The 17,062-nt window shown below is 40.3% G+C and overlaps 1 protein-coding gene across 9 annotated transcripts in view; it reads left to right on the top strand.

Annotated features, from left to right (window-relative positions):
- LOC116996181 (mitogen-activated protein kinase 10) overlaps positions 1-17,062 on the top strand; it is a 144,830-nt gene that overhangs the window by 78,789 nt on the left and 48,979 nt on the right. For all 9 annotated transcript variants that reach the window (XM_033059365.2, XM_033059366.2, XM_033059363.2 and 6 more), the window contains 3 exons: positions 13,770-13,899; positions 15,616-15,674; positions 16,575-16,713. In XM_033059365.2, coding sequence (XP_032915256.1) covers positions 13,770-13,899; positions 15,616-15,674; positions 16,575-16,713 — 328 coding nt within the window. The remainder of the gene's footprint in view (positions 1-13,769; positions 13,900-15,615; positions 15,675-16,574; positions 16,714-17,062) is intronic.

Raw genomic sequence — 17,062 nt, 5'->3', positions numbered from 1 at the left:
TGATGGAAATAGAGTTACACCTAGAAAAAGTAGATTAACTTAAAAAATGCTGAAGACTTGCCTATTTAGGCAGCTTGCTCTGGTGGGGGAAATAATTTGCACTGCTTGTCTTGTTCCTTTGCAAAGAGTGGCCATGAGGAGTGCCTCTATGAAAATAGTGGGAAAAAACCTAGGTCATAGTTTCTTTCAGACCCACTGACTCTGTTTATACTCATGTTTATACACGTGGTTTGTTCAAGCAGTGTCACAGGTCTGGGATGCAATTCTGTCCCTTGCTGCCAGGATTTGGTGTGCAGAAGCCAAATGGGTGATTTCTGATTGTTCTCTCTGCCAAGGACAGGCACAGGTAGGGTGGCACAGAGGGGTTTAGGCTCAGTCTTTTCAGATCTTGCACAATTTCTGGATTTTCCTTCAGAATAACCGTAGGTAAGGACACCACCTGGTTTTGAGTGGAATAACTTTGGTGCATAGTAACACTTGTTTTTATGGAGTGGTGGAGCATGGATGCTGAATGCTAACTCCTTTTAGGAGGAGAGACCTGATGTTTTTCAGGCTCTGGAAGGCGAAGGCAAAGCCACAGAATACTGAAATCTTTCTCACACAGTTCTATGAACAGATTTCAAGATAAGCAGGAGAATGTCAATGAAAAACAATTTATGCCATGGAACAGAAGCAGCCACAGGAAGCAAGGAATGTGATTATGAAAGAAGTAGGGATGTCACTGGATTGTGATGAAAATTTCATGAAAGAAAAAATTATTTTCTTGATATGGAAGCAATAAAGATATTAAATCTTCAGGAGATGATAACTTAGTGAATTACGTTAAAAAGAGAAAACCATATGGTGTGATTGTTGTAATTGTGCCCATGTGAAATAATTATAAATCCAGTAAGGAAATGGTATTTCTACAGACACAGAGCATACAGGATCTGTGGAAATTAATCCCTGGGCTCTTTCAATGGGTTTTGTGTTAACTATGTTCACAAAATTATTTTTAGCAGCCAAAAGAAAACAAACTGCTTGGAATCTCTGGAAGCTCCTCTTCAGCCTGCAAGCACTACTCTTTGTGAAAGTGTAGGCTGTTTACTCGCTGTACATCACTGACATCTGTGAGAAAGCCTATAAAGGGCGTGTTTGCACATCCTTCTCATGGTGTTATTACAGACATGATGACGGTCGGGCAGCGCTGAAACACAGCTTGGAGTTTATTAGACCAAGCTGTAGCTGTACAAACTGCACCAGCTTGTAACCACACTAGTTAATCTTTGAGTCTGTCATAGAAACAGGAGATTTGTTTTCTGAGTTTAATTAGATATGTGCCGCTTAAACTGCTGAGAGGAGTAGCTGATACCCCTCTCTAATGCTGGGAGGGAGTTGACACCTACCTTATCTTGCAGGGGACTGAGAAAGAGACAGGTCAGCTTGGGTTTGTGCATGGTGGATGATGGTGGATGGAGAGGAATTCTCATGTTCCATAAAATCAACAGATATATGCTGATGTTGGAGAGGTGTTTCTTTATGTTTTAGATGAATGCTTTTTGCCTGGAAGCAAGGTAATTGATCTCTAGGTTTTCTGCTGTGGTTTGCAAGCTATCATTTTTATGTTGCCTATGATATTTTTGATACTGTCTGTGATGTCTAGAAAAATGGTGTTGTACAGAAATATTTCAAAAGCAATTTGAAGGGCCTCTGACAGTTTTTGAATTTATGATAGAAGCAAGGGTGAAGTCCAGGTTTCCAAAGGAGATAGGGAAGACATCACTTACAGGCTTGAGGACACAAGTAATTAAAATCTTAGCAGTATCTTATGAAGACATTTGGCCTTGTTTATGACCACATGGTGGCTATATATCTGTGTATCAGGAGAAAGTGATAACTTTGAAAACAAAGTTGTCTGGGTGAACATCAAATAATAGGGTCTGATGACGCCTTTCAGCTGAAATCCTTTATCTTAGTCTTTTCTTAAAAGTGAGCACAAGCTTTCATGCTGCATGATGTTGAGATGTGGTCTAATGATGTGTCATCTGGACTGGGAAGGGCTTTATTCTGTCTCGTTGATGCAGGAAGTTTCTGTGTGAGTAATGTTTGAGTGGAGGATGTGGGAGAAGGAATTATGCTTTTATGAGAGCTTTGCAGTGAATGCATTATAAATTTAGAAAGACACCTCATCTGCAGATATAGAGGAGGCTGTAAATATATTCCTGAAGTAGTAAATTGGGAAATGTGCAACAGATATCTTTCTTTGAATTAGTGGTTTGATAATACTTTTGAGCCTGAACCTAAAGGACATAACAGAGTCTTTTATTGTTCCCAGTAACAGGTAGAGCCAGCAAGACAATAAATAGCTTGCTGTGTTGCCTAATATCACCATAGGTTCTCCTTTGCTGATTTAATTATAATTTGGTGGTTGAATCTTATGGAGTGCAGAGTTCTTTCAAATCAGCCTGTGGTGATGATGGTGCTTGTTGTAGCTTATAAATCTGCTGATTTTTTCCCTAAAGTCATCACAGCCCCATAGAATCATTTAGGTTGGAAAAGGCCCTTAAGATCACTGAGCTCCCCCAGCACTGTCAATCACTAAACCATGTCCCCAGATGCCACATCTGGACATCTTTTCCAATACCTCCAGGGATGGTGACTCAGCCCTTCCCAGAGTGCTGAAATGCTGTAAGAGAAATGTGACAGGTATTGTCCACAACTACAGAAACACTTGAGCTCTTTTGTACAATGATTATCCTTCACTTCTGGTTTTATGTAGCACCACTGGCTCCTGGGCTGGGTATAAGGATCTCAAGGGATATTGTAATGGGAACAATGATAAAATCCATAGAAAGGACCAGTTGATGCTTCTGACCATAATCAATTCCAAACTCACACTTCGGCTGTAGTGCAGTGGGAAAACCAGAGAATAGTGGTCATATCAATGTCTTACAGATAATACACAATTTTATTTGTTCTGTTTAGCTGGACACTGGTGTATTCAAGTTGTTGTCTCCGTCGTGGTCCTGCTATCCCAATAATGCTGCTTTGATTTCTTTGTGTCATTGCATACTGTATTCCCTGACAGAGATCAACATTTGTGCGTGTATAAACTGGCATAGTTCCATAGAAGTTCAGAGGTGTTCTCTTTGTGGGATTAATAATGAATTAGAGGAGAGCAAAGAATACATGTCACTGAGAGGCAAAATGGGGTAAACAATGTATTTGGATAAGCCTAGAATTTCAGTGGCCCTGAAGGGAGTGGCAGCATTAATTTTGTCAGCCTCAGACCCTCATATGAATCAGAACTGAGCATATATTATAAGTTTGGTTATTTTCCTTGCAGACCTTTTGCATTCTGTTTGCTGGCACTGCAGATCAATCCTGTTCTGTTGTAGATTTTTCAAATTGTGTCCATTAGTTCAGCCAGTCTTCTCTTCCTCAAGCTGTTGTGTGCTTTGCTGATGTGCTTTGACATCCTGCTCCCGAGGAGGTTTTTGAAGACAACCTTTAGAGAGTTTTACAAGTGTGTTCTGCAGGAGGAATGTAGGAAATAACTGTCACTTTGCACTGGGAGCCGTTGCTGTTCTGGTAGTGAAATAAGCATGCCAATATAAACAAATTCTGCCATGTTTCCCAGCGCTAATATAATCCTATGCAATGGCAACAGGTGGTGATTTTAAATTTTTTTGTTCTTCTAGGAACAAGTAGTTTAAACTATTCCCAGAAGGCAAACTCACAGCAAGCTTCAGACCTTGCTCATTCATTTGTGCATTGCAGGATTTTCCCCCAGCTCCCAGTTTGCAGTTACACTGTGGTATTCTCTGAATTTTCTGGCAAGTTGTTGCTCTGAAACACCAATTTGTGTGTATTTGGTTGCCCATTGATCTGGTGTACATCTGAAACAGCACATTCTGCATTGTGGTTCTGGTGTATCTATGCCGTGGTTCTTGAGAGGGACAGCAAATTTCCCAGTTGTATTTGGAATCTGCATCACCAGCAGGTGAATTTTAAGGTGCTGAGAGATTCCCAATGGGTGCAGCAAAAGCTGAGTATCTCTCTGTATTTGACCTCCAGAATATTGAGTGGGGGTACTTCTTTTAACTGGTCAAATTAAGATGATTAATTAGAGTTTGAATATTGACACATATCCAGAGACAGTTTGCTTGCATATGGAGTGAGAGGAAGAGGCCATGTCTTGGAGTGCTCTTGCAGCAAAGAACTGAGCTTGGATATGGAAGGAACTGCTGCTAGGATCACAAAGAACTGTTGCCATGTGACAAACTATATAGAACATCTGAAAAATAGGACAGATGGATTGTGTTTGACTCATTGTTTGCTTTGATTTTTGCAGCTTCTTCTATCTACTGTGACTATCTATAAGAGAGAAAGAAGAAAAAAAAAGGAGATATCAAAAAATATTTCTCAATTTCTTTTTTTTGTTTGTTTTTGTTGTGTAATGTCAATTTTCTGTCAGAATGCAGAGAATCCTGGTAGGCAGGGAGTCACCACGTATTTAATGTTTGTCTTCTTTTGTTTAATTTCCCTTTGCTTGTACAGAGAAATCTAAAATTTAAAATGTGATGGTAATCACAAATGGTATGGAATAAAATGTGCCACAGTATTATTTTCTGGCAAAGAAATCATGTCCTCTGTCTCTAAAACACACTGCCTATATTTCTATGTCCTGTTTTGATTCCTTTCTCCTTAAAGAACCCTTATGGTTTCCATGACTACAGCAGTTAAGCAGGCAAAATCGATTCCATATTTATACTCTGCAAGTTTATGGGGGAAAAAAGTAAATAATTTGTGAGGGGGCCATCTCTGTGCAATCTGTTTTTGTGAACCCTGGCAGCAATGCGCCCTTTACCTGGTCACAAATTCAGTATTGTACAGGCAGGGTCAGGCTCATTTGAGAGCTCTGGCAGCCAGGGTTTTCAGCTGGATTGGTACAACTCTTAGGCATAGAGCAGGCTTGTTCATAGCTGTGGCTGGGTCTGTGGTCCCCTTGGAGCCATTAAAAATGTGTCAGCTGTTTGTAAACCCTGTGTCTGCAGGGAAGTAACTGATGTTTGTGAAAATTAAGCTCCTTCTGTTTCAGTTGGTTAGAAACTCGATTTAATATGCACTTTTTGCTATAAGACAGTGATGCTTTCAATCCCTCCTTACTTATCTGCTCCTACACTGTCAAATGCTTTATTTTGGTCACTGACAGATCTCCCTTTTCTCACATTTCTGCTGGGTCATTATTATGATGCAACTTACTGGAAAGATTTTTTCAAGACTCTCTTTGATCCTCCTGGAAAACCAGGTTTGGCATGAACTACTGTCAGAGCATTGCAGCTGCTCCTTAACAGACTTCAGGCTCATCCTTCCATGTAATTCACCTGGAATCCTGTCCCCACTGAAATGAACACTGTTGCATCATCATCACTGATCACCATGTGTTTCACATGAGACCAATTGCACAGAACACTTCTGTTCCCTCTTAGGACCAAGGGGTTTCTCCTGAGGCAGGAGGATGGCTGTGGCCACATGGATCAGGGAAGAGCACCTAAATAAAAGGGCAGGCATCAAAACAAAGGAGCAATGAAGCCAGAAATAGAAAAACTAGAGCCAGTCTGCAAGGAAATGCAGCTCAAGCAATTCAATTTTCTTTGTCAGCATGTATTGTTGGTATTTATTCTCTGATGCTAACGGAGCCTACAGATTTTCACAGTGTGTTACAGAAAGCAATGTATTGTGCTTTGTTCCAAGATCTGTCCTTAGACAATCATAAAAACCAGTGACTGCCCAAAAGAATTTAACAGAAGTTGTGCAAGATGGAAAGACAGTATGAAACAAGATATTCTGTGTGAAGCCTGAGTGAAGTTTGTGAGTGATGCAAGGCATGTCTGGCATGACATGAGTGGGAAAACTCACCAGAATGGGCAGGAGTTTGCAATAGAGACAGATAGTTAGAAAGGGGAGCAGAAAGTAGAAAAACTCAAATACGGAGTCCCTTTGCAAGTGAAAAATCAGATATGGAGTGGGTAATAGTAAGATGGTAGCTGGTCTCTAGTCCAGTTTGTAGGTCCAAGAAATAGCAGGTTTATCCTGTGACTGACAGTTTGAATGTGGTAGGTACTCAGCTTCTGCCAGGTGCACAGACTGTGCCTCAGTGCCCTTATTTCCTATGTCTTATAAATTTCTGTTAAACAAGGAAACTAGATTTTTTCTGGCTGTGCTGCTTAACAAACTTGAAAACTGTCCAAAGTTTACATTCCCTGTTGAGTTCAGAGCAGTAAATGTCAGATCTCTTTGCCAAAGTCAGTGTCTTATACCCATTCTCCAGATGTGAGCTAACATCTGCTTAATATGGTTTACCTGCAAATCACTTAAGCTTCTTTTGCCCATATGTTTCCTGCCACTGAATATTAATAGGCACCCTCAGCTCTGGTCCATTCTTCAGTTTTTTACTTTGCTCTGGCTTTGGTAAATCCTTGAGCATGCCAAGAGTGAGGTGTGTAGGATACTCTGGAAACCATGAGGTTGTCATCTCTCACATGCTTCATGTGTAAGAGAAAGTGTATTGATCTGAGCCCTTTTAAAGCAGAATGGAAAAGAAACTTGTCTCCTTTTGCTGCCCAGGTTGAATTTCCTAGGCTGGCAGCTAACAAAAGCTACTGGCAGCTAGCAGGCTGTTTTGTGAGTTAGTGACAAGAGACTTCAGGACCAGAAAGTACTGATTTTACAGTTCTGTTCAGAAAAGTATTAACAGCCTAGTGATTTCAGAGCCAAGTACAAAGAACTAGCAGAGCCACATGCAGATGAGAAGTGCGCAAACATGCTCCATACTCAGCATCCTCATGAATATTTTAATCTCCTGGCAAACTGAACCAGAGCCCATTGAGTGGTGTGCCAGGTAATGTGGGAATTTTATAACTGTTTCCACATTGCCTTTCCCACTCCATCCCTGTAACCCCACTGCCTTTGAGAGAGAAAAAGACTATGGGAAGAGTTTTATCTTGCATCAATATGCGCAACTGATAACTGGTGGGTTACAAAATGGTTCTTGTTAGGGCATCACCAACTCATATAATTAGAAAGATAACTAAATTTTATTGTAAATATGTGTATTACAAATAAGTGTTCCATCCTCTTTTATCTCTGCAGCTTCTTTTACGTAGTCTTATATGTGATGGCTCAAACTTTTTTTCAGACTCTCCCGTCTGAGATTTTGGCAGATAAGAGCTCTCTCAGCACGACTGAATTGTGAAATAGATTTCACAGAGAACTTTTCAGATCTAACTGTCCTTAGAATTATGAATGAATTCTGCTTCCAAGTTTATCTTTGCTGTAAAGGGCTGCTTGGCTTTGACATTTTAGGCAATGACTGTAGTAGTTGAAAAAGAATGAGCAGTACAGATTCAAAATTAGACTGTTATGGATATGGCACCATTTAATCCTTTATGGGTGGCGGGAAAGGACCTGGATGAATTGTGGGTTTGGACTTTGTGTTTGCATGTAAATATGTAAGCTGTGTAATAGACACCTCTACCAGAGAGAAGATGAGGTACCAAGCTTTTTCCCTCAGTCTTCAGTGGCAAGCTCTCTTCCCACACCTCTCCAGGGAGGGACAGCAGGATGGGGACTGGGGGAACAAAGTCCCTCCCACTGTAAGCAGAGACCAGGTTTGTGACCACTGAGGAACCTGAATGTACCTGTGTCTCTGGGACCCAGTGAGAGCCATCCCAGAGCGCTGAGGGAATTGGCTGATGCAGTTGCCAAGACACTCTCCATGATATTCTGAAATCCATGGCAGTTAGGTGAAGGCCCAGGTGACTGGGAAAAGGGAAACTTTGTACCCACCTTTAAACAGGGCAGAAAGCAGCCTGGAATACCAGCCTGTCAGCCTCACAGATCCTCCTGGAAGCTGTGCTAAGGCATGTGGAGGATGTGGAGGTGATTTGAGACACCCAGCACAGCTTCACCAAGGGCAAGTCCTGCCTGATCAACCCCAATGGTCTTCTGTGATGGAGTGACTCCATCAGCGAAAAGGGAAGTGTTTCATATGTAATTTATCTGGGCTTCTATAAAGCCTTTGACATAGCCCCCCATAGCATCCCTCCCTCTAAAATGACAAGAGATAGATTTGAGGGAAGGACATGTGCATCCAGAGGGTTGTGGTGAACAGATCAGAGTCCTGAGGGACATCAGTGACAAGTGGTGCCCCTCAGAGGTCCCTATTGGGACCAAGGTTTTTTAATACCTTCATTAATGACAGACAAAGAGATCAAGTGCACCTCAGCAAATTTGCAGGTTTATGACCTTTGACAAGACCCAGTACAAGGTGCTGCGCTTGGGTTGGGGCAATCCTGGGATCAGCACAGGCTGGGCATGAGCAGATCCAGAGCAGCTCTGCCCAGAAGGATTTGGAGGTGCTGTGGGTGAGAGGCTGAACATGACCCAGCCAAGTGCCCTGGCAGCCCAGAGAGACAAACACATCCTGGGCTGCATCCTGGGCAGCAGTGTGGGCAGCAGGGCAAGGGAGGGGGTGAATGAAACCAGCTGTCGTTCCTGATAAAACACTGAAATGTAAAAATAGAGCCACACTTTTTGAACTTTTTTCTTAAAATTCTCCAGTTTTAGCACTATGTCTTTGAAGTTTAAGCACTGCAGAATTCGCTATTAATCTTGACAGCAATGGTGAATTTTCATTCAAGTACTGGGATGATAATCCCGAACAATTCAGGCACTTCAGTCCTCTCTCATGTTACTTCATTGCAACACATAGATCCAACACAATAGATCACATGTTTCTGTGCAATGCAGGAAGGAATGTTTTGAGCTTAATCAGTTATCTCTGCAGTGATGAGGAACTCATGGAAAACCTTGGCAACTGATTCATTTATTCTGTGAAACTGGAATCTGGTGATAGTAAAAAAATGACTTGTGTTGCAGCTGGGGTGGCAGCTTGGTTATATTTTCTAATCTGTTTCCACTGGCTTTCAAGAAGCTGTGAGCTGATGGAAACACAGAAAAACAAACTGGAACCAGAACCGGCAACAAGAAAAGTGCAGCACTCATCCATTATGAAGCTGTGCTGGTCTTCTTTAGCATCAGCTCTGAATATTGTCTCAATTTGTCTACATTTTCAGAGGAACTAGAGCTGATCCAGAGACTACAGCAGCCATTCCTGACAACAGGTCTGCAGCTCTTCAGTACAGGCATACTGGGATTTTTTTGATTTTCAGCACAGAGGGTTGCTTCCAAACCTAGTAAGGACATTTAAAGGCTTTTTGTTATAGTGACCTTTGACTTGTACTGCTTGGGGAAAACTTTCTGCACCTTGGTAAATGTATGAAACTATTTTCTTTTTTCCACTAGTTCAATGGAAAACATCCACTATATTTAAATATACTTTCTGTAGAGGAGTTTTCACTCCAATAACTTCTTTTCTGTTTAAAAGTAGTTATTGAAGAGCAGAATATGCACTGTTTTATGAATGTCTGCCTTTAGAAACTCAGAAGTTATATGTAAGTTATATGTCAAGAGGAGAAAGAAGAAGTTAAGAAGGAGAAAGTCTAATTTCATTCTAAAATTTAGTCTGATTCATGAGGGCAATGTAAGGAGCAAACAAACTAAACCCACCAAAAAACCCTACCAGAGAACACTTAGGAAAGTTTACTTAAAATAACATTTTCACTCTTTTTTGTTGGAGTACTTGACTGAAAGGGGACCACAAGTAGAGAGAAGGTAAAGCACTTGAATGATTTTATGATTAAAGCTTCATAAACCACATTTACAGAAATTTTGCTTGCTACAAGACAAAGATTTGACTCTTATCTTTCCTATAAATGACTTCTTCAGAAACTGCAATAGTGATTGTTGTCTGAAACCAAGGGCTTTGAAGACAGAGAAATTTCTGTGGAGAGGATTTATATATACATCCATCTGTGCTTTTCTTTTTATATATCTGTGCAGATGCATTTAGATGTGTATCTGAGCATTTCTATAGAAGGTGTTCCACTCCATATATTGGTGATGATTGGTTGTTGAGGACGAGCTATCATTAGCATTCTTGCTCAATGGGGTTTTCAGGGTGTCCTTTATTATCCTAAGAGCCCATCCCGAAGACTTGACTTTAAAAAATACACATTTTTTGTGGGTTTAACAGTCTGTTCTGGGGTGGACTATAATGGAATTGATAAATGTTAAGTTTCTCTGTTGATGAAGAGATGGGAGGAATAATTTTAAGTATTTGTTTGTTATATGTCTATTGAAATAGAAACTTGGACATGAAACGAGAATGTTTTCCATTTCTTTTCAAAATAGGTATAAAAATGAATGCCTGGTCCTTCAAGTGCATGACAACAGATCATTGATCATTACAGTCTGAGCTCACACAGAATGTTAGTGCTAAATGATGACCTGGGTTTATGTAAATCTGACTAGGAGGAGTTTCTTTTTTTTTCCTGTCAAAGTCAGCAGAACACCTTGTTAAATAGCTGTAATCACATATGTCTCTTGGTAGTCATGAATTTATATCCACTATTTTTTTTTCTCTCTTCTAAATAGGTTTGTTTCAAATTATTTACTGTTTTAAAAGGCATTTTTAGCACTAACATTTACCATGTCAAACTAACTGTAAAGAGAATTTATAGGGAAAGAGTTTATTTACTGCCTTTTCTGTCTGTACAGCTGCCAGAGATATGGCAGTAAACTTTGAGGGGTGTTCTGAGCTCATGTTGCAGTAAAGCTATCATTTTCTTAGGGGTAATTTAGAGTCTTTGCTATAAAATCAAGAAACTCTATAAATTAAGAAATAAATTCACAGTTGAGCAAGAGGTGTTATGATAGAGTTTCCAGAAAAAACTCTTTTAGATGCAAGTCCAGTCTCTTATTTGAGATTTAGAGTGACTTTCATAGTCAGCCTTTTCCTCACAGCTCACAGACACTCATTACTCTCTCATTCCTGATCCCTGGAGCCACGTGTCTGTACAGCCACTCTCCTGCCAGTGATTTAAGTTTGTCCTAAGCAGGTTTATCATCAGTACTAACCTTGGTGTCCCAAGGTAAGGGTTCTGTGTAGCAGGCAGCAGAGAGGACCTACATCTGGTGTCTGTAATTCCATTGGAGTCAAGCTGGCTGTAAACAAAAGCTTCTTTCTGGGGAGCACAGAAAAAAACATCAGGGCTGTGGATTTAGCTGATGCAATGATTTTAGGTATTGACTTCTTCAAGTAGTTGGACACCTTCCATTTGATAGAAGACCTTGATAGAATTGTAGTCAAGATTCTTGTGTCTCAAAGGAAATGTCCCTCTACAAAGGATTACTTGAGTTCTTCTAAAGGTATGCAAAGAACCAGGAATTGATCATAAAAGCCAAGTGTTTAAGAAGCCTTTGGTTTTCTGATTTTAGGTTGATGGTTTTGTCTGTTGCTTTGACAGAGAGAAAAAATTCAGAAAAGCAAACAGAGATCAGAAGCTGAGGAAAATGTTTGCCCAGACAAACTTTTGTTGTTTTCTAACTCCTAGTCAGTAATTTTGTGATGTATCTAATGAGATTAAAATATGAAAAAAAAAAATTTAATTATTCACAGTGCTCTTACACAGCTCAGATGAGTCTTACCTAGATTCGTCCTTAAAGAATCTGGGTGATAAGTAATAGGGATTAGCTGAGAGATTTGTCTGCTGAACTATATTTGCAGTGTATGTCCATGAACAATAGGAACAAAATATTTTACTGTTGAAAGATCCTGTTTTTTTAAATCTTTGGGCTTTGTATTTTATTTGTTCAATGCTTACTTAATGTAATTAAGGAGTATTGTAGTTGTGGCCTTTATGATGCCCTGTTGTGGCTGAACTACATCAGAAGGATTCTGACAGCTGCTACAGGAGGTTTGCTTCCTGCTACATACTGTTAGGCTGTAAATCACACATCCTAACATAAGGGCTAGTTGGGTGAAATTCTGTGACCAGGGAGAAATCAAGTCAGGCTGGATAGTGTTGTCACCTAAGCTGCTGCTTGTATGGTTTAACTGGGGAGTGCAGTACCTTTGTTTATGCATGTGACTAGCAGGGTATTAGCTGGGTCATGAGAGTTACCTGCCTTATTCATGAACAGGAGAATAAAGAATTGTTACCTGACAGAATGGATGATGGTAGAGTACACCTGGTCCAACTCACCTGCTCAAAGCAGAGTCAACTAGAGCAGATTGCTCAGGACCACTGGAAGAGTTTGGCTTCATCTTCTTTACTCCTCCTGGCAGATACTTAAGAAAATTGATAAAATCCACCCTAAGCCTTCTCCAGGCTAAACAACTCCAGCTCACGCAGCTGGTCCCTGTATGAGAGATGTTCCAGTCCCTAAAATTCTTCATGGCTCATCAGTGGAACTGCTCCAGCCTTCATCTTTCTCGTAGTGGGGAGCCTGGAGTACAATCCAGAATTCCAGATGTGTCCATGGAAAGATCACTTCCCTAGACCCACTCCCAAGAGGCTTCCTAAAGGAGTCCTAAAAGTAATCTTTGCAAAACCCCTCATCACCTTTAGCAAACAATTGTTCTTGCATCCGCATTTGGTGTGTTATTTATGCAGATTAGCGCAAATTCAGTATTTCTGATCCTTCTCTTCTTGTGTGGTTTCCCAGACAAACACTGCCAACATTTTTTTACCTATTTTGAATGGCTGTACGTTTTTGTTGCCTTTGTGGCTAAGCTTCTGGTGCTTTCATGCTTTCTGCTCAACTTGGTTAGTTAGCCTCTGTCACTGAATGTCTGCAGTAAGGAAGTGTTAATGAGAAAAAAATTTGCAGGATTCCGAATGTTTGCTTTATGCTTAAGAAAGCAATTTTTAGAACAATGGGTGATTTGGTTGATTTATCTCCTGAAAATACACTGTTGCTTTTCATGGACTAGCAGAAAACTCATGTCATGCCTTTCCTCTTTCTTGGTAAAAGGAAAAATCAGGAAGAATGTCTGAGGATGCTGTCCCCTTGGAATGCTTCTAGAACTTAGTGTGCTTTCTGGTACTTAGAAGTCAGAATTTATGTAGTCGGATTTGAGCCACCAAATGCAAATGCATAGGAGGTAACACTTAGAAAAATAGCTGAAGGTAGTGAAAAACATTTAAAAGTTTAAGATACATTTTAGGACCCTAGCTTTAAAATTCACTTTGCAAGCAATGCATTTCTTCATTTTCAAAAGTTGTAACTGTGCATATGTAACAAATTTTTCTGTGATTAGGAATTGGTAAAAAAACCTGGTGAAATGGTTCTGTTTCTAGGTATGTCATTGGAATTGGATGATATGGTCTCAAGGAATGACTAAATAACTTGGTTCCATTAGAAATATCATAAGGAAAACACAAAATTCCTTTTGGATCAGTGGGAACTTGGTAATTGAGCCACGTTGTGAAAGTGCTTTTAACTGTGACAGAAAAAGTGAAAGCCTTTTCTGCTGTTGCCATGCACAGAGAGTTGCTCTATGAAACAACTTCTTTCTCATCCAGTTTTTATTGTATTTTTATCTGAAGTGACTTAATTTTTTCCTCCTACCCCTTTCCAATGGAACTGGAGTTCAGAAGAAGTGATGTATGCTGTCATCTGCTGATGTGGTGTAACATGTTTCCTTTTGATGTCTTTTATTTATTTATTTATTTTTAATTAGAAACTCTCCTTCTTTTTGCCCAGTATTTTTCTCAGTGGAAAAAAAAAAAGGAAATGCTACCTGAGATTCAGGAATTTGCTGTGGGATCTGCTGGATGCCCTCTAAGATGCATAAACCCCTGTGTTTGTCACCACTACAGTGCTGCATATGATGCCGTCCTTGACAGAAACGTGGCCATTAAGAAGCTCAGCAGACCATTTCAGAACCAGACTCATGCCAAGCGAGCTTACAGGGAGCTGGTCCTCATGAAGTGTGTGAATCATAAAAATGTAAGTTTTCAGCAGGAAAAGTGGTATGTATGTTGCTGTCTTAGGAAGGAAATTGTTTTTAAATTTTTTATTTTTTTAAATTGAAGAAATTAGAGGTATATTATGCTCAAGAGCTACACTCTGGTACTACATGCACACAGGAGAGGCTGAGGGTATTCCACATGCTTATTTAAAGGCTGTGCCAAACTGGGATTGTCCTAAATTTTACTTCTTCCACCATCTACTGTATATAATTTACCATCCATAATGAATGAAAATAGTCCTCTGCTGCACCAGGGGTGTTATTCTAGGGCTGTATGTTAATTTTAACCATTACCTGTTAGAGCTATCTGCCTGACACTGTAGCAACTTGCTTTTTTGTTGTGAAATATGTAGGATTACCACACTGCATTGTAAAGGGATGACCCAGGGATTTAATTTTCCTCCACCTCCTAGATTTCCTGCTGTCATGTCTGTGTGCTCCTTCCTTTTCATTAGGAGTGAATTTTTCAGTTTGCAGTGTTTACCTGTCCCTCAGATCTTGCAATGATTCTTCCTCCTTACACAAAGCATAAATGAGCTTTAAAAAATGACATATAAAGGGAGATTTTACACTTGTTCTCAATCACAAGTTCACATGGAAAAGAAAGGACTAACCTAAAAATGGCAAATTGCAGGACATGACACTACAGTGTTCTGTGCCTCACTTCTGGCAGAGTTTTATCCTTAAATTCCCACTGTGTTGATCAGGACTGTTCCTGTCTCTTCCCTGTTGACTTGACGGAATCTGCCCTCAGCCAGCACAATGCTTGGGGATTTGAAAACGCAGGGATGAGCAAGAAATTTTTTAATGGACTGGAAAGAGCAGAGGGGCAGGAGGAGCAGCACTAATTTTAAATACATAATTTTAAACACATAATTTTAAACATGGTGAATGAGGGCTGCTAACAGCACCACTTAGGTTGGGTCAGAGCTTTAATCTGTCTGTACAGAGAAGTGCAGAGGGAGGAGAGGACTGTGCTGGTGTCATCTACCTGTTACCTGCACAGAGGGAAAATGGGATCCAGAAAATTTGGATCCAGGTCATTGTTTCCTCTGTTCTTTCTCACACATTCTTACCAGTGTCTTTCAGCAGCCCAGCCCATTTAAAATCAAACAAACAAAAATGCAAACGAGAAAGGAGAAAAGGAGTTGAAGTATGCAAGATGTCTTTGCTCAAGGTGTCTCTGTTCCAAAGTGCCTCTGCTGAAAACTGTACCTCTCCCAAAGGAATTGGTGCCAGCCAGCATGTGCATGTGTGTGTCCTCAAAGGAACTGAGGCCATGTCAGAGAGAAGGAAGGACTCATGTTTAATAAGATGGTCCCTGATTGTTTAATTACCATTCCTCATAAATAAGAAAATTCTGTCTGTAGCACAAAGACTGCTATGCTAGATTGAGCTGAAGTTGGTCTTTGAACCTGTAACTCCAAAACTGAGAGGAGTGTCTCATCCTTAACCCTTTGTTTTGCTCCTGATTGTCCTTCTTTCAGATGATTTCAATGAACCTAGAAGAAATCTCAGAGATTTGCAGTACTTTATTTTGAATGTTGCTAATTTTTTACTGATCCATAAAGTGAGAAGTGTTAATATAAATGGAGCAGTGAAAACCCAGTTTGTCCTTTAGCACACTTCAAAACAGGTTGAACTGATTATGTATATCACTTTTCTTTATTCTTTTGTCTTACTTTGCATTTCAGATTATCAGTTTATTAAATGTCTTCACACCACAGAAATCTCTGGAGGAGTTCCAGGATGTGTAAGTAACAGGGGCAGTAATTAAGCTAAAGACTTGGGGATGTGTGGGGCAATATGGTGTACCTTGATTGCAATAACTCAGCAAAATACAAAGGTTGTAGCCCCCTCTAAAAAAGATAGTGTAAGTCTAGTGGGTAGAAAAATATTCTGAATTCCTATATTGAGAGCTCTTTTGACAATTTAAGGTAAAAACCACCAGGTTTCATATTTGCTGTGATATGACCTTTGTCTGTGTAATGTTATTTGCCTGGGGAACTAGGGGTAGGTGTAGCAGACAATCATGCATCTCTGTTGGAACCTTGCCCTGGTGGACAACCACTGTGCCTAGTACAAACCTGCTGTGAATGAAATTTTAAGTGTTTTCTGATTCATATTGTTGCTCTCCTTTTATCTTCCTGTCTTTCCCATATTCTGTATACATTGCATGGAAACGTGTTCCTATTCTGTTCCTATTCATTTTGCATAGGGATGGACACTTTACCCTCTCAGCCACCTCTGTTTCTCTCAGATTGCTCTGTGTACTGTGCTGCCATCCTTGCAGTGGTTGAAGGCCAAGCAGTTACATCATTTGGTGCTTGTGGGTCTTCTGGGGTTTGTGCATTTCTGTGTGGTCCTGCCTGATTGCCCATGTAGGGTATGGTCTCTGTCATGGGGAATGCACCAAGAAAGGGCAAATAATCCACCAGTTTTCCTGATATGCTACAAGTGGTGTCTCTGCAGTGAGACACAGACAACCCCTGGTGCTGTGGTGGGTAAGCCCAGCCTCCAGTTTTGTTACTCCCGGTCATCAGAAATAAAGTGAATTTTGAAGCAAGAAAAGGCATTGCTTCTTATTTGAGACAATGCTGTGATTTGCCTTCAACACAAAAAAATAATCCTGTGGCTCTGCTTTTCCATTCAGCTACCTGGTAATGGAGTTAATGGATGCCAACCTGTGCCAGGTCATTCAGATGGAGTTGGACCATGAGAGAATGTCTTACCTTCTGTACCAAATGCTCTGTGGAATCAAGCATCTTCACTCTGCAGGGATTATTCACAGGGTAAGGGGCCTTTACCTTAAAACTTAAGGCAGCATATGAAATGATCATGAAGACTGTAAATGCCCCTTGACTCTCTTGTGTACTTGTGGATCAAAGCCCTGTCTCTCAGTAAAATGAATATAAACATAAGAGCCACAGTCAGAGGTCAGGGGATATTGAATTGGCATTTACCATCATTTACATGTGCTGAAACAAATGGAAAGACTGCCGAGTCTATATTAAATGCATCCTCTCATTTTGCTTTTCCACATCAGTGCTGAGCTTGGTACCTGTCTGTGGATGTGTGATAGCTGATAGCAGGGGGATCAGTCATGTCACTGTGAGCAGGAAAAAAATTCTCAATGGATTG

This window comes from Catharus ustulatus, chromosome 5 (genome assembly GCF_009819885.2).
Source record: "Catharus ustulatus isolate bCatUst1 chromosome 5, bCatUst1.pri.v2, whole genome shotgun sequence".
Lineage (NCBI taxonomy): Eukaryota > Metazoa > Chordata > Aves > Passeriformes > Turdidae > Catharus > Catharus ustulatus.
This window is presented reverse-complemented; position numbering and strand designations above follow the sequence as displayed.